The 26,500-nt window shown below is 36.7% G+C and overlaps 1 protein-coding gene across 1 annotated transcript; it reads left to right on the forward strand.

The window, feature by feature from the left end:
* The first annotated feature begins 1,912 nt into the window (after positions 1-1,912).
* Positions 1,913-26,122, forward strand: LOC139135844 (plexin-A2-like). The gene is made up of 21 exons (XM_070703596.1): positions 1,913-2,062; positions 6,645-7,941; positions 8,455-8,640; positions 8,883-9,017; positions 11,127-11,236; positions 11,518-11,644; positions 11,756-11,915; positions 12,476-12,684; positions 13,049-13,165; positions 13,616-13,720; positions 14,937-15,030; positions 15,426-15,613; positions 16,123-16,271; positions 16,593-16,713; positions 17,155-17,291; positions 17,719-17,889; positions 18,456-18,549; positions 18,782-19,030; positions 20,906-21,061; positions 21,346-21,568; positions 23,542-26,122. The coding sequence occupies exons 2-21, from the start codon at positions 7,294-7,296 to the stop codon at positions 24,126-24,128; spliced, it is 3,966 nt and encodes a 1,321-aa protein (XP_070559697.1). The 5' UTR covers positions 1,913-2,062; positions 6,645-7,293; the 3' UTR covers positions 24,129-26,122.
* Positions 26,123-26,500: the final 378 nt, after the last annotated feature.

The following is a 26,500-nucleotide window of genomic DNA, read 5'->3' on the forward strand; positions in this document are numbered from 1 at the left end:
ACAGCTTATGACGCCACATATTGTACCTCATTAATTATGCACATATCTAATTTTGAGCGAGCCAATAGAGCTAGAGGTCTGATTTTTGGTATATAGGGATAACTTAGCAAAACAATTTTTTTGACAAAATGTCACGTGACCTCGGTGACCTTTGACCTCAAATATACATATTTGTCCATAACTCGGTAACCACAAGTGCTACACCCTTCATGTTTGGTATGATTGGACACCTTATGACGCCACATACTGTACCTCAATAATTATGTGCATATCTCATTCTGAGCGAGCCAATAGAGCTGGATGTCTGATTTTTGGTATATAGGGATAACTATAGGAGATAAATTTTTTGACCAAATGTCATGTGATCTCGATGACCTTTTACCTAAAATATATGTTTATGTCAATAAATAAGTAACCACAAGTGCTATGTCCTTTGTATTTAGTAGGATGGGAGACCTTATGACAACACGCTTTACCTCATTAATTATGCACACATCTAATTCTGGGCAAGCGAATAGAGCTAGAGGTCTGATTTTTTGGCATATAGGGATTAATTAGCGATATAATTTCTTTTTTCAAAATGTCATGTGACCTCGATGACCTTTGACCTTGATTATACATATATATGCATATCTCAGTAACCACAAGTTCTATACCCTTCAATTTTGATAGGATATTAGACCTTAAGATGTCACATCTTGTACCTCATTTATAATGGGCATATGTATTTCTTGGCTGACCAATACTGCCAGAGGTCTGATCTTTTTTCCCGATTTAGAACCATAACTTAGACATGCCTCATGTGTTTCAAATTGGGAACAACGACATAGACCTATGTGCCCATAGATCTCAACATATACACTCCAGTGATATTTCTTAATGACCACATTTTCCTACCCCATCAAGACTAATACTCCTATTACAAGTGGGGACTATGTCATTGTAAATGACTTGTTGAGTTAATGGTTGTATCACAGTATTCGATATATCTAATTCTGTATTTTTTCCATTTTATATTCTGAATAATTACATTAAACATATTTCACTGTCTCCAGTACATTTCATTTAAGTATTTTCACTTCATGCACTTTATCCCTTTCACACATGTTCAAATATCTGACCAGAGAACAAACACTAAATAGTCCAGGATGGGAGCTACAGTGTCATTGACGCTATTTTTTTTTTCTTCTATCTCACCTGGCGACAATTTTTTTTTTTCTCAAAATCCTCCATACCCCCCCCGAAATCAAATGGTTCTCCCCTAAAGTATACAGCGCCTCGTCCGCATTTTTGTGCAAAAAGAGGCTGTGTAAAACATTCAAAGAAGTATGGGCCAGTGTGTTTCGCTAACAAATCCATTAAAATTTGGACAGCGAGTCCCGCGTGTCAATAGCCAGCTCTTGGCTATTGACAGGTGCGGCGTTGGAAGGTGCAACATCGAACGGGGTAAACTTCTACAATTACTCAAACTTACGGCGACTTTATTCACAATTTAGTGTTCAAAGGCTTTACCAAGCATTCTAACAAGCATTGGACAGTTTATTAGGCTTAAATATGGTGAATTTTGGCAAAAACCTCACGCGTGTCAATAGCCACATCCTGGCTATCGACAGGCGCGGCGTTGCTGCAACATATCGTAGGCCTTAATGGTGAAGTCTACGATTACTCCAAATTGCAGCGACTCTGTCCATAATTTAGTGTGCAAAGGCTTTATCGAGCATTCTAAAAAGCACTGGACAGTTTATTTGGTGAATTTTAAATAAAAACCTCCCGCGTGTCAATAGCCAACTTCTGTCTATTGACAGGCGCCTGTCAATAGCCGGATTCTGTCTGTTGACAGGCGTCAATAGCCTGTCAATAGCCACGGCAAAAAAAATCAGAGAACTTTTTTGGATCACCCTTGGGCGTTTGTGAATGCACTCTAAACATATAAGTCCTATTTCCGGGTTCACAGCCGTTCAGGGCACAAAAGTAACATCGATTGGCCACAATGTACCTGCCTCATCGTGCGTGTTGAAGACTGGATATGTATTGGTGATTGCTAATTTATCCTTCAAGCCAGGTGAGTTAATCGTTAACTGGTTAGCGAAAAACAGTCACAGTCTCACGTGCCACACCCTCAGGTATACCTAACAGCATGGTGTATGGGAGTCATCAGAAAGATATTAAAAGAATGACGGGCTGGCGTACTAGTGACGTGTCCGTACCTGAGAAGCAGTCCATCGTTGTGTAACTTTGGATGCTTGCTTTAAGAATACTCTTGTAAATGTTATTCAAAAATGCTTACTGATATCGTATATATTTATACAGTCAGCTGATTGGAAGACAGTTTCTTTCACTTTTCTGTCTATCTTGGTACATACAGTCCCGGTGATAGAGGATCCGTGATTCAGTCAAATCCGTCTCTGTGCAGTCACTCCATACCATAGTCACTTCTCCACTTCTGGCACTCCAATGAGAGTTTACATCAGAGACCCTCAACAGAGCAGCCACTTCTCTTTTGAGGCCACTGGCCACCCCTTAATGCCCCAAAAATGCTCGAAGTAATCTATGTACGGTTGTCAACAAATCAAACTGAATAACATGGAGTATTGATGCTGTATGCAACAGATCAATTGTTTGATACATTTCCGAATAAATATGGCTTATGAAATAGATACCATGGTTTTAAGTGGACTTAAGATACATTTAAGCTACGCGATGCACTGGTCTTATATCTCATTTTCCATTACTCATCACATAACAATCCTAACAGTAATGCCACATACATTCCTGTACAGAAAGCAACCCGAGAAAGTTAACCTCCATACAGCGATCACTTCTTCTTCGACCTTTAGGTGACTACAATGTACAGGTTTGACCCGATATATAAAGGCATGGATAATGCTCAAAGTAGTAAACATGATGAGAGCGCATGCCCATGACGGCTCTGTAGCTACTTGCCAGCAACATTCAAAAGTGTCAACTTTTACACGATGAACGCAGCAAGTAGACATTTTTGTAATAAAGTGGATACCACCAGTCCTTTTGTCTTTCAATAAAACTAAGAATTAGAAACTAGGAAAGCCATAAGGCTCACAATAGTTCATGATATTTAACTATGTAATTGTTAAAAAGATAACTTCAAATTTCCTCACAGAGAGAATTCACAATTACATGCCCTTTAGTGTCAATATGACTGTGATACAGTCTGCAAAGAATTGCTTGTGCGTATCATTTGGCGAAAGATGGGGTGTCGCGTACTGAAAAACCGGAACTATAGCACAGACAGACGATACACTTCAAAGTGAACGGGTTTTAAGTACTCTCCCGTCAGTAACATTGTCAAAGCAAGCTGTACTGCAAAACAACTTGATATAATTCCTATATTACAAAAAAGGTAGCGAGACTATTTCTGGACGTTGCATTATTAAATTGAATTGCTTAATCATAACCGAGCGCATAATTTACAATAAAGGTATTTCTCCCATACCAAACATTCAATAATCAAGCTCATTTTTATCTTCGAGAATTATTTACTCCGAGGTCACTAATTATAAGGTATCAGAAGCGAGTATGTTGTAATGACAAATTAGAACTTTCCAAAGCAAAAACGATGTTATTTCAGAATGTGTTTATTAATATCACAGAAAAATAGAAAAACAGACTAGCAACGCGTCATGCCTTTTGTTCTATGGTCGTCTCGGTAGACTATGGTCTTTTCATATTAAAATGAGCTTCACAGGTGTTAGAATTTTGGAGACTTTGTTCGTGGTTGATAATAGTCTACTTTTTAGTCTTCCAAAGTATCAGATTAAGAAATTACAACTTATTCAAAACTCAGCAGCACGTCTTGTTTCAAAAGCTAAGAAATCAATCCATATACAACCAGTATTGCATTACCTGCATTGGCTTCCAGTTCACAAGCGCATAGAGTACAAGCTTTTATGTTTAACATACAAGATTCTGCATGATACGGCCCCATTATACTTGAAAGAACTTTTAAGTGTCGGTGCTCCGGGTCGAACCCTTAGGTCAACCACGAATGATTCATTCAGTTTGTATCAACCAGTATGTAATACAAAGTTTTACGGTGATAGAGCTTTTGCCATCTGTGCACCACGGCTGTGGAATAGGCTTCCATTAAATCTTCGTAGTTCGACAAGTTTTAATGTTTTTAAGTCTGGAGTTAAAACACATTTATTTTTAGAAAGTTTTTAATGCTATTTTTAGAGTTTTTTAGATTGTAGCAACATTTTATCAACTCACTGTACTGTACAGCGCCTTGAGATGTCTTTTTTACATGGAAGGCGTTTTTTTAAGAAATAAATATTATTATTATTATTATTATTATTATTATTATTATTATTATTATTATTATTATTATCGCACGACATTATGCGAAAAGTACGACGAGATGGCATTGTGCTTGCCGTCGCGTAGCAACCATACTTACTTTGTGAGCTCTCAGGGCAGAAACACTGCTTCACGCTAATCAAAATATAACACGCCAGCAGTTTCATAAACACGCCCTTCCATGACCAACTTTAAAAAGACGATATGACTCACCGTAAACCATTGAGTAAAACCAGACAGTATCGATAAAAGACTTGCAAATTTGGTTCAACACACACTCATTATATTTTCATAAAAATGTGAGAGGAATTTTTAAAATGGTAAAAGTCACTTTCCCGAAACTCAAAACTTTCCCGTTCTCGCCAGCATGCAACAACAACACAAACTTGCCGAACATACTTTTCGCTTAAAAATTGGCGAAAATCCAGGATGCATGGTCGGCACTCTTCGGAAAGAGAGGCAAGAGCAACCTGAGGCGAGGCGAACATGGAGGACTTACGTAAGCGCTTCACACCTTGAACAATACCCTTTGCTTGTCTGTCTTTCTATTTGTCTGTGTTAATATGTACCAAGGAACTCTTCTATGAAATAAGTTTGAACACAAGCTTTTCACTGAAACACCTTTTAACGTTTTTAAAAATACTTTTTAAAAGAAAGCTTAGTCTTTGCCTGATTTTTTCTCATTTATTGTCTTTGTAACCGCAACCTGTCAGTTGATACTTTTCGGTTTTGTACTTTTAATGTTTTTTGTGCTCAGTCTTAATGTTCCCGAGAGCCACTGGGAAGATTAGCGTAACCCAACAGTACTACCCTCATTAATTAGTTACTAAAGCAATTACTAGCAGCAAATATAACTTTGAAATTCCAGAAATAAACATCTATAGATCGACTATATTTGGGACACTTATCAGATAACCACATCAAATCAAATGCATTAACTTTTTGAAGATGACACATTCTCGGCAGTTTCAGCAAAAATTGAGCATACCTTTTTAATGAAATGTGGTTGTGTAGTCATGATCTGTAACCTCCAATAAGAAAAGTGAGTAAAATTGAAAAGAAGACAGGTATGCTTCAAATTGTGTGACAGGCTTCTACCTTTGGCATTCATGTAAGGATTATATTTAATAATATGTTCTATTAACAGCAATATTCTGTGAATGAAACTCGAAGAAATATAATTTTTTACTATAACCCAGTGAAATTTTATAGCAGCCGTATTGTCAATATGACTGGTCACATGACTTTTCATGTGATTGGTCATGTGATGTGTTGTTCCCTAAAATGTATTTTAAATATTTGATAAATCATAACCATTTTAGATGCATGTTTCTGCAAGGAAGACATAAAGCAGGTATTTACAAATAAAATGTGTTGATTTTCAAATACAGAATTATGTCAGATGCTGATGTTTGTGGTTCATTTACTCTGCCTTTTGTGAGATAAATCTTAAACAGGTACATCTATAAATAAAGTAAAGGGTAATTATTATTACATATATGTAAAGACATTGCCAGGAAAATTGCAACTGTATTCAAATTTGCGCCATTTTATGGATTCAAAACACGTCCTGATGCTTCAAATATTGTCTCCCAGCATATTATTCGCCAACTCTGGTCACATGATGATTCACATGACCAGTCACATGACCTGGAAATACAAAACTTATGTGTGAGAAAGTGGGCTGATTCAGAAAATATATGGTTTATTGGTACTTACTTAAAGTTAACTCTAATGCAATGACCACACCCCAGATTTTATCAATATTTATATAAGGGGCCTTGTATATAGGAATACATTAATTGGCCTTGGTAGTCAAGGGGTTAAGCTTGATCATGTACTTCTTAGCTATGGCATCAAAAACCTATTAGCTGTATCTTTTGGCATTTACTTATTAAAAGAATACCATCCATCTTAGCATGCCAAATTTGAGAGAGATATCATTGATTCTTGCCATTAAACCATATACCCCTGTTCGGGGGGGGGGGCTGTTCCTAACCTTGGTTTAACCTTTCGCCAATTAAATTCCCTCACTTAAATGTATATATACGGCGGCCAGATTTGAGTTGTAACTCAAATTGTATTCAGATTTTAAATCTAAGTTGTACGTCTGCCGATGTTTTAACTACATTCTGTGGTCATACTTTTAATATTAGCATTGCGTTTGATTTCAAACCGTCTCATTGGGAAAAATCAAAAACATGCAGCTGGAGCTATGCAATTTGCATGTTTTAATCCCATTAGGTTTATGTCTTGTTCAAATTAATGTCTTTTTTCTAGTTTGACCATAGACCCTCGAGAGTCTATAGTTTGACAGAAGAGAAATATTACAATGACGATTTCAAGAAAATTCAGTGAAACTAAGATTCGGAAAGAGATTTGATTAAATAACAATCATCCAGGATTTATATTCAAGTTTGAAGTTGCACACCATAGCCACAATGGATATAAAAATTGCTATAACTGTGTGCCTTGCATTGGTAACTTTTTGCAAGTGTGAAGAATACCCTAAGTTTGAAGAGAAAAATGACCCAGGCAAAGAAGAAATAGCATTGCAAAGAATGATTACAGACAGTACTGGATCTCTGTATATTGGGTCAGTCAACAGACTGTACAAGTTATCCAGTGATTTAGAGGTTGAACAAGAAGTGGTGACAGGACCTAAGGATGATAACTCAAAGCCTGCCTGTATCCCACCTGACTTTAATGATGCTGATTGTGATGAATTGTTTCCAACAAACAATGTCAATAAAATCCTTGTTGTGGATACCAGGCGAGACTGGGTTATTACATGTGGGAGTGTGTACAAAGGAACATGTCAAACCAGGAATAAACAAACACTTGACATTGAAAAGGAATTCTTTGCAAGGCAGGTAGCGTCAGCAAGTCCTAGTGCTTCCACAGTTGGTCTTATTGCCCCTGGGCCTGATAATGATGTCTTGTATGTAGCAAGAAGTTATGTTTCTGCTACCGTACCAATGGGAAGCCCTTACGAGATGGGAAGCCCTTACGAGTCGTGTCCTTCCTGTACGTGATGCAAATGATGATGAAGCTTTTGAAATTTTGTCATCAGAAATCCTACAGAATACAGCAGTCATTAGAGGAGATGATGATTATTTAAATAACCACCCAGACTTCAACATTGAATATGTGTATGGATTTTCCAGCAATGGTTTCATGTATTACGTGGCAGTACAGCCAGTTGGGGACAGTGGACCATTTGTCACAAGAATTGTCCAAATCTGTCAAACATGTCCACTGTACCAAGAAACCTACATTGACCTTCCACTGGTATGTAGAAGCAATAGTGGAACTGAATATAACTTGGCACAGTCAGCATATGCAACCCAGGCTGGTACTGATCTTTCACAGGACTTGGGATTGAACAATCAAGATGATAAGACAGTTGTGATAGTGGCATTTTCAAAGTCAGATGGAACTTCAAGCACCCCTACAGATGAATCTGCAGTATGTATTTATCCTGTCAAAACAATTCGTGAAAAGTATTTGGAATGGATCAATGACTGTTCTAACAATGCTGACAAACAACCTGGATGTGATTGGTCAGCTCAGCAGATTGGTATAGACTGTGGAACTGGAACTTTGGTAAGGGACAAAGTTTAAATCTACACAAGTTTATACAATATTCTAAGTTTTTAACAATTACACAAATTACAATGTGCCAAGTTTATGTCCATGACTAAGACACGTACATGGCCAGGATCGAGCTGTGTAATTATAGAAAGCTAATTTTATGATACTCATAATATCAATGGAATGTTGAAAGTTTTATGGTCAACATATACGGCGATTGGTAACTGCTTTGGTGTGTTTGTACATCGTATCTCCTAAAAGTCAGCCCGGAACTTCAATAGCATTTATGTTGCATGCTTCTGACCAATGTTGCTGATTTTCCTAATAATTTCACTTGACAAAATATTATGCCAACAGACAGGAGCTGTTCTCTCGATATCTGAACAGAACATGATTCACTTGGGGTGAACAAGAAACGCGCATTACATGTGTATAACTCAAAAACATCGCAGAATAATGTTTTCTTTTTTTTCATCGGTAGTCTTGTTCATCAGAAATGCTTCGTTTCTCTTTAAATCCTTTCAGGATGATATTATTGGTGTCAATATGTGTGATTGCCGGTCATTTGGTAAGATGACTTGTGGTTCACTGGACATTGTCAAGACTGCAGCCTTCACAACGACTGGGTCAAGAGTTACAGCTGTTGCAGCTACGACATATCTATCACACACTGTTATGTTCACCGGGGATAGCAACGGACAATTGAAGAAGGTTAGACAGAGTTGCATTGAGTGACATCATAGATACATTTATACACAAGTCGTATACGCCGATATGATTAACAGAAACCTTGATTAATACAATGTCGTAATTGTGAAGAGCAATATTTTGGTAGAACAGCATTGCCATCGTACAGCTCATAACTGATGTGCAAATACCGTGTAGTGGGCAGACTGTAGCCTGTATTTGTTGGTCATGTTTGTAATTCATACTGTCTATTTCCTTCTTCATAGATGAAAGTCACCAGTGGTACATCAGCTACAGAGTATGAAGGTATCGCTGTAGTCAGAGACAACCCTGAGATTGTACAGAATGGATTGGTGTTTGATAATCAGAAGAACTTTATCTACGTCATGAGTAAACGACAGGTGAGAAATTAGTTTGTTGCAAAGTGCTTCTCATGGAAATATTGATTTTTCCTAATCGTCTTCTATTTCAAGGCAATTAGTCGTGTACTCAATATAGTTTTATATGCCTCTGTGTGAAAAATGATAAATTATGCAGGCTTTAATTCTCGAGGACACGGTGTGTTCAACAAAAAGTAAAACATTTAGTTGCCAACTTTGAACGACGGTCGCCAAGGGACCTGTATTTTAAAGTCGGTCTCGATTTACAGTAAATAAAGTGAACTTATACGAAAACAACATGCTGTCTGATCTAAATTGTTGACAGAATATGATCAGCCCTATTGCTACATCGATTCGCCGATCTCAAATATTTTTGGTTTAGGTTTAATGTTCGAGGAGAGTGTGCAAGTAGTAGTTAACTCTCTTCTCATCATATCATTATTACCATGCAATTCCCTGTTCCCTTTTCCAACAAAGCGGGAGCGTCTTTCGCAAAGTTGGAACACATCACTCCTACACTGAAGGGGTCAAAGATCAAATGTTGCCCTTTTGAATTTATAACTCCTGAACCAAAACAGACACGTTCCATCACCTCATTTGGGATCGCAAACGCTCTGTCCATCTTCATAGTTACATCCAGTCCAAAAGTTGATTAGGGACTGGTCAGTTTCTTCGGCCTGGGGGGGGGGCGGTGGATTCATGGGGGGGGGTCACCCTGTTTTTTGACTTTGGTGATAGGGGGGGTCATCATGTTTTTGAAATGCCCAATAGGGGGGTCAGTGTGTTTTTTGAATTTTGACACAGGCTCATCATTGCCTAAAATGCTAGTGTCAGCCACAAATTTCATCATTCAGTTGTATTTTTCGGCGCGCCCTTCGGGCGCATAACTTTAATAATAAGTCATATTTTTCAGCACGCCCAACTTTAACATATCAAGCATACATACATCAGAGATATCTGTATGTTCAATATTTTTCAGCGTGCTCTTCAAGCTCATTACTATTTATCATGCCCTTCAGGTGCATGACTTTAATATACAAGGCATATATATCAGAGATATCAGGGTGTTTCATATTTTTCGGCGCGCCCTTCGGGCGCCATACTTTAATAAATGAGAGATATCTTGATGTTTGCTAAGTGAAAGTGTACCATTATGAAATCTGCATTTCATATGAAAAGGATGACAAATTCCTGATACTTTTCTGTTCTCTCTGTGAGAATTCAGTATGAGAAAGCAACATGCACAAATATTTCACAATATATATTTGATACAGTGACTTATTTTAGAGATAGGAAAATGACAAGATATCTTTCCTTCTCATTGATGCAATTATTTTCCTTTGTGTCACAGGTTTTCTGTAGAAAGATGCTTTTTTATGAACAAAATAACAGTTTAAAAAGGCAGTTTTTGTCATTATTAGCTGTGCTTTTACGGTTTCAATGTTACAAGAAAAGGTCCTCTCAGACACTGTACACATCAGATTTGGCTAAAAAAGCTCTCTATGGCTCCTCAGGAGATTTAATTGGATGGTTGGCAAGTCTCAACACCCATCAAAGTTTTTGATTCACTGCTTTTTCCTCTTTGATATTAATGATTGACATCCATTTCTGTACAACAGTTCAGGACATCTGGTTAAGCATAGAAAGTGTGAAATACATTCACAGCTCATTCAAAATACAGCTCATTCAAATGTACTGTATTCAAACTTTAAGATTTACACTTTGAAATTCCTGTCTTACAACTGACATGTCAACAATTTCATTAAAACATAGAATGACTATTTAAAATATAAATATATGTAAAATATAAAATATAATATATATATATATATATATATATATATATATATATATATATATATATATATATATATATATATATATATACCGGTATATATATATATATAATTTATGTCCACCTTTTGTTTTACCTATGTCGCGCGCCAGGGGGGGGTCACCCTGTTTTCAAAATTTGGAATAGGGGGGGTCAGCCACTTTTTGACGTCGGCAAAAAATAATCCACCGCCCCCCCCCCCAGGCCGAAGAAACTGACCAGTCCCTTAGAACAAAATTCAAAGTTTATTAAAGTTAGAATAAATAATGCACGTTGTAATTGTCATATTGATTCAGATCACCAAGGTACCGGTTGAAAACTGTGAACAGTACACAAACTGTGAGGACTGCACTGCTATCAAGGGAGTAGGAGACCCTTACTGTGGATGGTGTTCACTGGAAAACAAGTAAGCACTTCATTTGTGTAGGACTCTTTTTGGAGTCTGTGTGGAGTACACATCTATTCCGTGACATGATTGTGTACTTTGACAGTGGTCAGTGATGTCATTATGTGCTGTAACAATATTGACATTTTGTAAAATAAAGCATTATGCACAACAACTGGGAGTTTGCAATATTGTGAGCAATTTGCTATGGCATGCCCTCCCCCCTAAATATTCTGATAAGAGGAGTTGAGTGTCATTGCGCCCTCACATGGTGATTAACTCATTTTACTTTGTATTTATAGGTGCAGCAGGAAAGCAGAGTGTGCAGGTTCCAATGATGAGAACTCCAATAGGTGGATTGGTAATCTAGGTGCTTGCCCAAGTATGGAAGTGGAACCAGCTAGTGTAGAAAGAGGACAGCTTGAAACAGTAAGTACAATTCCAAATTTATAATCAGTGAAGTGTTTGTTCTGTGACTTATTATTTTAACAAATAGATAGAAGGATTAAACCCAATCTTTTCTCTATTTTGTTGTTTTAGTTGTCTCTGACTGTCACCAGTCTCCCAGAAACCAGTGGTGGGTTCAGTTGTGTATTTGCTAACCTTGGAAGTACAGAAGCTGTTAAAAAAGAACAAAACGGCAATCAGCTGGCATGTTCAACACCATCCCCAACAAATGTGCCAGCACCTGGAGACAGAGGTGAGACAGTTGATATCTTTTAAACAAATTGTTTCCCCCCATCTGTTGTGTCTTTATATCCGTTGCAAGTCTTGTTGATATACTCACTGATCCTGTGGCTAAAACCACTATGCACAGTACACTGATGAACCATGCAGTTCAGGTTTCACAGTCTGCTGTAACTTGCAGACCTCTTCCCTTGGCTGTGTTTATAGTAAAACCTTTCCATGATCAGTTGTTCACATTTCAACAGTTACCCTTCAATACAAGAAATTTCAACAATGGTTTCATGTCTGAGTTTATTGATGGTAGAATATTATCGTACTATTTGGCTGATTGATAATTATACTACATTAAATTGAAAGACTCTGGTTTCAATATTTGCAAGCACTCTCACCATGCCTTATGTACTGTCTTCACCTGCTGCAATCTAACTTGTACTTGGTATGGTTACATAGCGCCCTCAGTTGGCAGATATCATTCATTTGTTACTTTTTCACTTGTCAGTTACAGTGTAATGTCTGTAAAATATGTTTTAACTGTGATTAATCTCGGATACATTATCTTTTCTTATCTTCAAGGTTTTGTTCGAGTGAAATTATCCCTTCTGGCAGATGAAACTGATGTCAACTTTGTCAGTGTGGATTTTGATTTCTATGAATGTGAGTCTTTCAAGACTTGTATGGCTTGCACCAACAACAGCTATGGCTGTGATTGGTGTATTTTTGAAAATAAATGTTCCAAGGACACCACGACATGTAGAGAGGAGGGCGTTGTGCAAGGAAATGCTGTAAGTATTGCTATGAGAGTAGTAGAATAGAACTTCAACATAAAGAGTCACTTCAAAAGACAGCACGAGTAGGATTTGAGACACCCTTATCATTATAGAGAAAAAAATTACATGCAATGGGCAGGTTCAATTTTGGTCATATCTTCTTCTTTGGTAAAAGAAGAAGATATCATATGGAGTATTGAATGAGATGCTTTGGAAACAAATTAAACACTGAACTGATCGTCAGATTCTGTAGCACATGTTTTAAGAATGTATGTATAACCAAAAAAGAGTAAATTCATCTAGTTGGTGTGTGAGAATCTGTTGTATCACACTGGCTCGTAAATAACAAACACCGCGTTTCAATGTTTTGTCATTCCAGAATGCTGAAGGCAGTTCCGACAGGTGTCCCCAGATCACGGCTGGAGATGAAATTTTGATTCCTGTGGATGTAGACCAGGAATACCAAGTAAAAGGGAAGAATTTTCCAACAGCCACGGTAAGTTCATAGTTGTTGTTAATGATAGTAATGCATTGTTTTAATACAACGGCTATACTTGATGTTCTTTGTGCAAATTTTGTTCCGTCCACGCATACAGTAGTAGCATAACTTCTGAATTGTGATGAGAATATAGTAATATATCCCTGACAGTAGACTGTTGCTTCACAAGAGTTATTGGCCACAGGCCATAAACCCATTTCAAACACAGAATGATTCCCAATTTGTCGGTAGAGACACTGGTAAGCATACATTGTCAAATTGTCATTGTCAGCGTAGATGCAGTTGTCATAGTGGACATCGTCAACAATAGTGAGTGTTTCTTTGTTTGCTGTATGACTTAGAAGCATAAGAATATTCAGTACATTCAAAAAAGCAACATATCTAGGATGAATTTATATCATGATTGAGTCCAAACCATGGTTTGTGAAATCTATGTTATTTGAACAGAGTGGCCAGAGTGGTTATCAATGCGTGCTCATCATCGAAGGACTTGAAGTTGTTGTGGATGGACTGAGAGTTGATGAACAGACTGTCAGATGTCAAAGTGCAAAGGTAAGTCACATCGTATTTTTCCCGTATATTTTCGTGCACCACTCTGAAAAGTATGTTGAAGTGCCCAGTGGTCAGCGTGTAAACACATTTTGTAAAATGTTGATGTCCCTTGTTGTTGATGATGAGTGAATTAGTCCAAATGAGAATTCATTTATGAACATAATGTTTGAAATTGTACACAACAGATTGTGTTGGAAAGGTTAATAGTCTTTATTTCAAGATCAAAAGTAACAGCTGTTGGCCCTTCAATACAAGTTGATTTTTAGTGATGATTTCAGAGCTCAATCAACACAATATTTTATATCGCTATTTCTAACCAAATTGATTATACAATCCCTTGAGACAGTGCAAAGTCCCTCGTGGGCTATTCAGCTGTGGGACTATTCGCCCCATAGACGAGTGTACATAAGCGAGAAACAACCCTATGTACACTCGTCTATGGGGCGAATAGTCCCACAGCTGAATAGCCCACGAAGGACTGTGGACAGTGGTGACAATTTTGTAAAATTTCCACTTTAATCATATCTTGAAATAAAAAGTAAACTTGGAACAAAGACATAATGTATGCTGCCGATCAACAGCATAGCGTGAATTGTGAATATTTATAGCTGTATGTAAAAGCAACTCAACTTTCCAATATCAAATGGTCAGCATCTTGTGACAACAATATACCAATGAAAATTGTAATAGTCACCAGTAAAAATTCTTCACAGATGAAGGGATAATTACTTCAAACAAATGAAATTGCTTGTTTAGAGGACGAAAACCAACATCATGGATGTGAATTTAAAGTATACAATAGGGAATGTGACCTTTGAGTAGGACTATTCTATATAGGTAACAGGGGACACAGGGTCATACTCTCCTAATCTTTCCACATTTTAGCTCAACTGGGGTATGAGCTTATACACTGATGTACAATATTTTCAAATATCCTCTGAAAGTAGTTGAGGAGCTTATAACGAGCAGGGGGTTATACTTAGACGAGTATGGTACATACACTGAGCTGCTACTTCTATCTTAGTGTATATCACGATTTTAGTACACACAGGGCGTCCATAGTCCCATCCCACATATCATAGTGGAGTTAATATCTTGAACTGGTCACATGACAAGCAGTGTTCTCTACAGTCACACAATGAGTAATTGTAATACAGTTACTCATCAACTTCAAAGTCAAGACCAACAGTGTAACAACATCTTCTTTATCTTTCAGTATGTGTATGCCCAAGAAGTAAGCAATAAATTAGTGCCTCTCAAGCTGAGAGGGAATAGTGGTTTTGATGTTGACAATCCTGATAATGTACAAGGTAACGTACTAAAGCCTCTCGGAAACTATAAAATAAAGTGAACCACTTTAACAACTCCAACCATGCAGGATGCATATGAGTAAATGTTTACAAGTGCCATCATAGATATTCCATCCTAGATCTTTCCCTATTGGAGTTGCAAATGACTCTTCTTCTCGGTTAAAAGTTAATACATGTATGCACTATCATTTAGTATGCTTTCAAGACTGTTGTTCAAATTAAAATTTAACCACTACAGTTACACATATTAAGGAGGCAAATTTATCACATGGCATTTCAAAAGTTTCATATGTATGTATGTAGTCTCCCACCGTTAAATATATCATGGAAGTTACTTCTAGCGATGTACTTTCATGGTTGAAGGTTTGATGTAATTGTTCTGTTTACTATTTTAGTGAATCTATACAAGTGTGATGTCGGAAGATCCAACTGTGGAGTTTGTCATCAAGCAGATCTCAAGTACAACTGTGGTTGGTGTGAAAGTGGTGATGAAGAACATAAATGTACTGTTGTCAGTAAATGTAGTCAAGTTACTCATTGGTTAACCAGGGACAAGATATGTCCAGACCCAACCATCACTGAGGTAGGATGATGTAGCTTGTTTTGGTTAAATAGATTAAAGTTTTACTTTTGGAAAACATCTGCTCCTCTTGTAGCAATGATAATGCAGAAAAATAGCAATGAAGTCTATCATGTGCAGTCACCAATTATACTTTCTTAATAGTCTGAACTTAATTTTGTGAATGGTTTCAGAGTACAGACATGTGATAATAAAGTCTGATGACTTTAATCAAGTCCAGTCAAGAAGTGGTGGGAGACACAACAGAAAACTGAATGCATTACATGGATTCATTACAAGTGTCCAGATATTATATGATGCAAAAGATTTTTTATTTGCTTTTTGTACAGATAAGTAGGCATTAATAATGTGTTCTGAGTAAAGGTTAAAAATGCGACGTCAGGGTCAGGACATCATGAGTCTTATCCATGGATTATAATATGAATTAAGGAATACGCAAGTTTTGTTTTGAAACAGAATATTTCTACAAGTATGATCAGGTAAAATACTACATTAAACATATTTTGTTTCAGATAAAGCCAATGGCTGGACCTGTAGAGGGCGGTACCACTCTGACAATCAGGGGCTATAACCTTGGCAAGAATGCATCCAATGTGAAAGAAGTCACTGTTGTTGGCTTTCCATGTGTTCCAGTACTTAGTGGATACAAAATAGCTGAGCAGTAAGTTGTAATAATCAAGGATCATAATGTTACCTAGCTTACCTGAAATTGAAGCTCTGGAATCTTTTTATGTTTTTGGAAGATTAGCAACACTCTCATGCAACTTTAAAATGCAGATATACACTGGAATTCTTTGTTACGTCTAAATTGTTTTGCCTGTGTTTCATATTATTTTGAATGAAATTCTCCTGTATTGCATTGATTTACATGTCAATAAGTATTCTGTTGGAACATTTCCAGAACATCACAATCCAATCCACATCACTTTAAGGAAGTTTTAAACTGGTATTTTGCACTCTGTCATTTTAATTTTATTTGCAGGGTTCAGTGTGTGACCAGTCCTAGTGGTTCAGAGACTTCTGGGAAGGTCCAGATTACAATCGGAGACACAGGAGATCAATTCACTTATACTGATACTTCCACTGAAGACTTCAGTTATGTAGTAAGTTTAAGCCACACTTATTACCTTTGCCAAACATTTTGTAAACCACTTAGTTTATCTTGTGACAGTGCATATCACAGTTTCATCTTTATGTCTAAAATTATGAATTACGTAAAGTAATACCATGAAATGTCTGTCACTCATAATATATTATTTTCCACATAACGTTGATCACAGTCATGACAACTTGATACTCTCGTCCAAGAATTGAAGTGGTCATACCACAGTGATCATCTTGAGCAGCATTGCCATTCAGTATCATGCAATCTCAATATGATTCTCTCATTCAAGCCCTGATTAATGAATCGTTGCTCTCCTGTGGTTGTAATGTCTCAGAACATCCTTGGCAATGATGGGGACACGTTTCGAAACTGAAAAAATTCTGATTTGTTCTGGCAAAGAGAGAGTTTTCACAACTGTGACATATCTGCTGTTTTGTAGGTGTCCAAAATTGATGGTCTCAATCCTGAGAAAGGTCCGCAATCTGGTGGAACCATAGTAACCATATCTGGAGAAAATCTGAATGCAGGAAGTGTTATTACAGCAAATGTGGCAGGATATCCCTGCCATATTACCGAGTAAGTGGACAAAGTAGCAATCAACTTATCTGCAGAGTGTGCAAGCATGTACATTTTCTTGTTGAAAGTAATTTGCCAGAAATGTCATAATCACGTCTTCTCTTGATGTGATTCGCATTTGAGACTAAGTATTTCATTTTTTCAGGAGTATTCAATTTGAATGTATATGGTATTGAATAGGTTTAATGTCATGTGTCCAGAGAGACCAGACAAGAGAGAGTTGCTATCTTACATAATAAGTAAATCTGCTCATGAAACAACATATAAAATCTTAAGTGTATAAAACAATGACTCTCAAGGAGTTATAATGTGCAACAAGTGGTACACACTACGGCTAGTACAACTACAACGATTTAAGATATAAAGGATGGCTAACCCTGCTCTTCTTTCTTTCCGTTTTTTGTATGGTAATATTCCTGTTTGACAGGTCGTCATATGATGCAATTACGTGTGTCACATCGGCATCGGATTCAAGCTTCCCAAGTGGTGGAGTTACAGTGACATTTGACGGTGTGACCAAAAGTAATACTGATGCAATTTATCGGTATATGGCAGACCCAGTGATACAACAGTTGTCAAGATATGAAGCCTTTGTTAGGTACAGATTCATTGTTCTGTCTTGTATAAAATGTATTTAAAGAGATGTCTAAATAGATCAGTACTCAAATGCACAGTATAGGACATCATTGCCTCGTGAAGAACAGTAGTTGGCCTTTTTATTAAAGACACTCTTTTCACTGCTGTTGAGGCTCTTGCCTAAAATATGTTTACGCAATCCGAAGAAAACCCCTTGCTTAATTCAGCTGTAGTTCTTCATAGAAATTGCCATCTGCAACATCGTTATCACTAAATCTGTAAAATTGTGCTTATGGCATCCTCTAGACATTGTATACATAATCTTTTGTGTGACTTTTTTACAAAGTTTAAATATCGGAAATACAGCCAAAGTGTTACCGTCAATACCTTTAAAGTCGTGCTGACAAGGCACCTGTGTAAGGCCTTTCTTCGCTGTGAGTACGGTCATCTCTGTACAAATGACATTCAAAACATTCTTGGTTTCTTTTGCAGTATTGCTTTCTGTAAAAATCTGCCGACAAAACAAGCCGGAGACGAATGGCGGACAACGCCTAGTTTTGATATATTTTCATTTACTTTTAATTTCAGTGGTGGCAGTAAGATTGAAGTCAAAGGAGGAAATCTTGACATTGTACACACAAGAATAATGAGGATGTATATTAAAGGCAGATATTACGACGCAGTGAGTATTTATCAATCAAGTTAATCATTCTGTAAATGAAAGAGTGCCTAGACAATGACCAACTAGATCACAGAAGATACAGACGTCAACAAATGCAATTGTGAAACACTTTAAGCCGGGGAATGACAATAACAGTGCTGATTGAGTATATTACTACTCCGCTCTGCTGTCATACAATATGTCACCCCCTGAACCTCTTCAATAATAGAATGTTTTGTGTTTAACCTTTCAGGAATGTACTTTGAAATCCTCAACACTGATGGAATGTTATACTCCAGATGTATCTGCCAGTGGCATCCAACCTACTGCTGAAGAGCCGTATGAGTGTGATTTTGGCTTCATCATGGACAGTGTTGCCACTTCAAATCGCCACAGGGGCAGTTTAGAATCATTTTCCTATTATCCAGATCCTAGTTACACAGAGTTTGAAGATGGGGTCAAAGTTTACTCTAGTAGGGCCAAAGAACCTCTTGTGATCCACGTAAGTACACAATGCGTTGAAGAATTTTTGGATATTTTAGATTTGATTCAGACTGTCACTCGAATTGTTTCTATTATATATTCCGAGGATGACAGATCGATGATTTTCTCGATGATTTGCATTTGTAACGAAAGTTTACAATTATCTTCTTATCTCTGGAATTGCTGAAACAAATTCGAGGATTCTTTGTAGTGGTTTTAATTATATCGGGACATATGATTCTTTTCCAGAGAAAACGAGAATATCAGTGTTTAGTGTTGCACAAAACATATTCTGAAATAAGGAACATTTTAAGTTTACATCTAGTAGAATATTATCACGTGTGCTTTACAAATGCAGATACTTTGGATGCCACTTCATGTTAAAATAAAAACACAAAAAACAGTGACTTTTTTCTACTTAATTCAATATTTATATTAGACATAATGAAATTGCATTCACATACATAACTTTGCATAAAATCTGGTTCACAGCCTTCCCTTAATCATCTAATCACTTCTATCAAGTTGCCATCTAAAAATTCTTCGAAATGTTTCAACAAAATGCTAATGGTCAATTGTTATGAGAGTAAACACATCATGGTGTCGGTCATAAAAGGGGGTAACAAACTAATGAAATGAGCACAAAAATTCCGACTTTGTGTGGCTTCAACCCTTAGAGGAGGCACCGTGGACCAGTGGTTAGGGTAACGGACTCACTAGCAGAGGATGGTGAGTTCGAGACCCGGTTCAAGTCCCGGTAGATCCGGAGTAGCGGATTCACTGTCGGAGGACGGTGAGTTCGAGACTCTAGCTCGGTGTTGTGCCCTTTAGCAAGGCACTTATGGGCCTCTCATCCTGTAATTGGGCTAGCACCCGTTGGATGATGGACTAAATATAAAAATATATAAGTTCCTGCTGTTAAAAGCTCATAAACAAAGTCTACTGTAATTATTTGTTGCACGACAAAAACTTGTTGGATCGAAATAATTTTGTCCGGCAGCTGTTTATTAAAGAAGCGGTCCGTTTCAAGTTTTCAAGTTCCACAGACCCATGGAGAAATATAACGTTGGAAGAATAAATTTAAACAATTGTGAAAAGTCATATTTGGGAGAATGACTCATAAAATCGATATCATTTTCGACGATTGATCAGTACAAATCGTATAGAATGACGCACTTTTACATAAATACCCCTTGCAAATAATGTGATGTGACTGCAAACAATTATTTAGAAAAATGTGCCCTTTTACAACGAAGACACTGTACAAGGAGCATGTACACATTATTTACAGTTTTCGCGATTGAATCTTCTTGAATAGCTCTGTTTTGGCTGCTTTATGGTACACTGTCCACAATATAGTTCACTTTAAGAAAATCTTTGTGCATGCGATCATGCAATCAATTATTCAAGCAAACATGTTTCAATTAAGGCATGGTAAAGTCAGCATACAGAATCAGTCTATACTGAGATATGCACTTCTTCTGTTTCGACTATCAGTTTAGTTTGTAAGGCTTAAGCAGATATTGGATGTAGCTGCAGCTTGACATGTCGACAATTGAGAGCTTTATGCATCGTCGAAGATAAATTCCATATTACCGACAGATAAGACAGCTGTAACAGTGTATGTAATACAGTCAGCAGTGGTGAAACAACAGCTAATTGGAAAAATGTAGATATTTGTCCACACTGAAGTGAGAGATGTAATATAATATGCTCAAGTATGTCACTTCGTATCAAAAACTGTGATTATCCATTTTTCTTGTCGACGATGAAGTATAACCGCATTAGGTCCATATAATTGAATTCTTGATGAGTAGCATAGTGGAGTTTGAAAAGAGGACAACAGTATTCCAAAGCTGCGGCAATCAATTTCCCAGTCATGTTTTGTCACCAGGGTGAAAACTTGAATCTTGCATCCGATGAGCACGACGTAATGGTGAAAATTGGTGATGCGTCCTACCAGGTGACGTCTCTGGCACGGAATCTGTTGACATGTAGTCCACCAGAAAGACCGAAAGGCTACAATGAAGAGAAAGGACTGGAAGTCACGGTGAGTTTCAATGTCGTGTGACGGATGCTTTGCCTGTAAGTTCACAAGTTCATGCTTAGTCTTCACAAAAATTGTTAGGGGAATTTTCATTATTTTGGGGTTTTTGTAGAAAATTCTTGACGAAAGAAATTGTAAAAATTAGTCGTGTCTGAAACGAGTAAAGTTTAATTCGGTCATTATGGTAACATTTTTATCAAATCAAGATAATCTGAAACTGTCAATGTTACTGAAAATTGAAAATGTCCAAACACTATCGTAAGTTCGTGTTTTCGATATTTTGGCAGATTTATCATGGCAACATTAATGTTACTATCGGAATACTTAAGTTTGCTTCCATGGGCACTTCAGGGGTTATCATCGGCCTTGCAGCTGTTGCCACTGGTTGTATTGTGATCACTGTAATTGCCGTTATTTTGTGGAAATTCAATGTCAGAAAAAGCAAGAAAGCCGTCAAACAAGCAGAGATAAGGCTCAATATCCTACAATCTGAGATGGCGACGCAACAAGGTAACCCTTCATTCCGTACATTCCTATTCGTTTAATGAAAAAGGTATTTTACTTTATGCTTTATTTGCATGTGATTAAGGGAGCGTTCAGTTATTATGGCCGGGGTGGGCCGGCAAAATCCAGGGGGGGGTCACCTCAAATTTGAAAACTGCAAATGGGGGGGGGGGTTCATGTATTTGTCAAACAGCTCGGGGGGTCACTTAATTTTAATAAGTATCCGTCCCGTCGAAAAGCAGTTTCAGTGTTCAGAAATACTCTGGGAGATAAAAATGATTCGTTGCATGATTTCATTCCCTGAAGTTATTCACCTGTAAATCTGAACAAAAGTATAATTATCTGTCACATGAACATCTTGACTTGACAACTCTGAGGCTTGTCCTATTGTAAATCAAGTTCACTGCACTGAGGGCGATGAACAATTCCTATTACTTACATATTAGAGATATAGCAAGTTTTGTCAGGGAATTATTTAAGAGTTACCTGTACTGAGACTACTAGTACCATGAAAAGTTAAATAATACTTTTAGGTGAAATTCCAATATCATAATTGTTGTCCACATCTGAACTTTTAAATACCCTATTTGAATCAAGTACATTTGTATCAATTATCAAACACCTATAAAAGCACAAATTAATTTAGTTTAGCATTGTAAAAAAAATATTCTTAGTTTTCTCATAGACTCCAATGTATAGTGAATCAACATTTGGGTGAAATTCCAAAATCCAATTTCTTGCACACATATCAACCTTTAACCATCCTAGGCTAACTAAGTACTTTAAAATGAATTATCAAATGTCTATAAATACACAGATTTTGATAGTTTTGTATTGGAAAAAAAATTATTCATATTTTCCTCATAGACTCCCATGTACAGTGAATCTACATTTTGGTATAATTCCAAAATCCAATTTCTGGCGAAAACATCCATTTGTTACCACCCTAATCTAATCAAGTACATTGATATCAATAATCGAGAGTACATAAATACATGGGTTTACCTATTTTTTTTAAATACACAGATTTTGATAGTTTTGTATTGGAAAAAAATTATTCATACTTTCCTCATAGACTCCCATGTATAGTGGATGAACATTTTCAGTGAAGTTCCATAATCAGATTTCTTGTACACATAATATGCACCATCATATTCTAATCAAGTAAAATAATGTTAATTATTGAACATCTGTATATGCACAAGTATACCAAGTTTTTCATTGGAAAAAAATATTCACAATTTTATCATTGACTCCCATGTATAGTGGATGAACATTTTTGGTGAAATTCTAAGATCAAACTTTTTGTCCGCATGCCAGTTGTAACAACCCTATTTCATTTAAGTACATTTATGTAAATTATCAAATATCTATAAATGTCACAGATGTAGTTTTGCATTGAAAAAGTATTACATAGATTCCTCATACATGTATGAGAAAATATATGTATACCATGTATGGTGAATCAACATTATCAACAGCTGATCTTTAATTAAATCCAAATATCAAAATTTTGTACACACATGCTTGCGCAAAAATATTGCGATCCACCAGTAATTTCTGTCCAACCCCTTTGAGGGGTAATTACAAAATTATAGCAAGTCGGAAGGGGAAATCTGATCATTAACACCTTTTGAGTTTTGTAATAAAGGTCATTTGAAAAAACCTAAGCTCTATTTTGGGGGGATTCTATTGCTCCATACCCCGAGGTGTTTGTGTGTGCAGCTTTACTCAAGAAATTTTTGTCATCTTGAAAGGGGGGGGGTCATCAATTTTTTGGTACAATGGGTAGGGGGTTCACTTATTTTGACTGATGCGCAGGAAGAATTTGCCGGCCCACCCCGGCCATAATAACTGAACGCTCCCTAATTGTTGCCATTTCACTATGTCTTGCAAACATTCAGTGGGTAGTTTGGATGATCGTACACAGATTACTAATGGCAGTACAATAACGCTGAAATTCAAAAAATCTTCGGCAGGTCGGCAAGAGGATCTTCAAAATTCGAATTACGTATCAAACTCAATTTATGATACCTATGAAACAATAGAAGACGTGCCAGTTGAAGAACAGAAGAAACCATTACAGACACTTACTACAACAGGGATTCATGGACATGTAGGCTACAGATACGACAATAATGACAATGCCGACCCCCATTGTGAAGTCTGCGAGGACAATGTTGGTATGTATATTGAACCTGAAGATATGAGGGATGGAAGTAAAGACCTCGTGACAGGGCAAGATAAGGGCTATGAAACATTGGCAAATGTAACTACTCCAGAATACACTCATCTATCAAACACACAGAAACGGGAAGAGTCTGCAGATTCTAGACCTGATACTGATAAGATCACTATAGCTGATATAGTCTGCGAAGACAACGGCAAAGGGAATACTGGATATGTAGAAGGCGTTGATAATGGTGCCTTAACTTATTCTGAAGGCTGTGAAGGCAGTGTTGAAACGAAAATCGATTCAATTGACAAAGAAGATGATAATAATGTCACTAATTATGAAGTCAATGAAGTCAGGGTCGGGGTGAAGATTCCAGAGATGAGAAAGTAGTATAGAAGATGCAAATGCAAGCATATATTCTCCACGGGCTTTATATTTCCCAATATTTTTATAGCATTTTTGAAATAGGAGTTTAACAACAATTCCTTTCTATTCTATTTATGATGACCATACTCAAATACTGGCATCCATTCGGGAACAGCAATTATATCAGATTAGAGATGCTTTCTTAACTATACTGTGATATACTTCTAATTTCATTCTTAGGAACACCCATTGATTATTTAAAAGTCTATCTTTATAATTACGTTTATTTCTTTTTTGATAACATTTTATACCCTGCACTATCCGATCATAGGATTAATTTTCTGCTATATAAAAACACATTTCAGCAGGAATTTTGTAATTGGTACACTTGCTGTTTCACCTTTAACCCTTGAGCGCCAAAGTCTATTTTTGTCCCTTTCATAAGTAAACCGCAGTCAATTTTTCTCAGATTTTTGCCAAAATTTTGAGAAAAAACTTTAGCTAATGAAATGTGATGTCCATTTGGTCCAAAATTATAAAAAAGGACAGAAAAATTAATAAAAATTGGTAAAACGTTGCACTAAAATTTTGGCGGGAAAAAATTACAGCGCTCAAAGGGTTAAACCTCCATGACATTTTTCATTTCTACTATCATAAAATTTGGATCTATTGGATAGTCACTGTTGTCAAATAATTTTTTATCTTTCTAAAATTTGTTATTACGATAGCAATTAAAGTATATGTATCTGGAAATACTAATTTAGCATCGGGGATTCATTTCTGAACACTTTTATAGTTGAAATCATACTTAGTGTATTACCAACACACAATATAATATATTACAATACAATATACACATTCCCTGGTATTACAGTGAATTTCAAAATAGCTTGGAATTACAACGTGCTTGGATGACAAGACAAACGTTTGTGTAGATAGAAGATAGCGCCAACTGTAAGCTTATTCATGACAAACGTAACTTCTCCTTTGATAGATTTTGCAACAATTTCACCCAATACGACGTTCACTAGTCTCACGTACAAAAGATGTTCATTGTATAAAACACCAATCGTTGTACTGACCCATACATACTGTACTGAAAACCTATCATTAGTGGTCTGTGCAGTTTCATCGACAGGAAATGTGATAAAGGCAAGCAGTCAGTGTACGGATAAATTTTCAGGGGGAACACGGCAACACTGACTATGTTGACTGTGGTGCAGTGAACGTTGTATGTATGGGTGTATGTCTGTCTGTCTGTCTGTCTGTCTGTCTGTCTGTCTGTATGTATGTATGTATGTATGTATGTATGTATGTATGTATGTATGTATGTATGTATGTATGTATGTATGTATGTATGTATGTATGTATGTATGTATGTATGTATGTATGTATGTATGTATGTATGTATGTATGTATGTATGTATGTATGTATGTATGTATGTATGTATGTATGTAAGTATGTATGTATGTATGTACTGTGAAGGAGGTATTTTGCTTCTTAGGAAACTTTGTTAAAACTGGTACAAAGTTTCATACATTTTACGTAAACTAACTTTATGAATTCCGACAGGATATGTTAATTAGAAACAGTGACAAACAACACAACACAACAATTGGCACTCAAGTGTCAACTATTCTGCATATTATTTTGAAATTTAAGGCTAGACACTTCTATAATATTTGTTGTTTTCACTAGTGTTTAATTAATTTACGAGTTTTTCCAGAAGAGAAACTTAATGAAAACTGTCATTTATTAAGACATGCAAATTATTGCCCGCTAATTAGTAGGATACGTAAATTTTTTCCCGCTGATTGTTTTTAGAGTTTTATGTATGAATTTGTTTTTACCTTGAGTTACTTTTGTGATCGGTTGGATCGAATATGCAATGATAATTAGCTAAGTACGTATAAAGTTGGGTGGAAGTTTTGGTCGGTATAGCAGCCTTTCATTATCAGTTGGCTCTACTGTAAGCATCTTTGTTAAAGAAATAAAGGTTCTTATTTGTAATCCACAAGCTACTACTCTGGTTGATCTTTGGTATCCTACGCGTACGGCGAGCAAAAACTAAGTAGAAATAAGCGGTTGAGAATCAGGGTATCCAAAACAAGCTTGTGATTTGATTAATGACAACAAACAGTGGAAGAAGCTACAGAACTATGGAAGAAGGACAAGGAAACCCCGCAAATAGGCGACAAAGATGACTTGACGCTCAACTGGCTAAGATAAATCAAACCGTGGAGATACGTCGAATGGGTTAACCCAAGGTAATTTCAAAGGCCAGGAATACGGGCACCCAAGGCGATGATGGCAGCAATACAACGCCTTCGCTGATTTCCAAGGTTGGCCAGCTGACAAGAAAATAAAAAGGGCTGGGCTTTATTAAGCTGTCGAT

Source organism: Ptychodera flava, chromosome 6, assembly GCF_041260155.1.
Source record: "Ptychodera flava strain L36383 chromosome 6, AS_Pfla_20210202, whole genome shotgun sequence".
In the NCBI taxonomy this organism is placed as follows: Eukaryota; Metazoa; Hemichordata; class Enteropneusta; family Ptychoderidae; genus Ptychodera; species Ptychodera flava.

Coding starts and splice junctions, on each gene's coding strand:
- LOC139135844 (XM_070703596.1), top strand. CDS start 7,294: ATGTTTCTGCTACCGTACCAATGGGAAGCCCTTACGAGATGGGAAGCC. Junction 15,614..16,122: donor CAGACCCAACCATCACTGAG/GTAGGATGATGT, acceptor ATTTTGTTTCAG/ATAAAGCCAATGGCTGGACC. Junction 19,031..20,905: donor AAGAACCTCTTGTGATCCAC/GTAAGTACACAA, acceptor TTTTGTCACCAG/GGTGAAAACTTGAATCTTGC.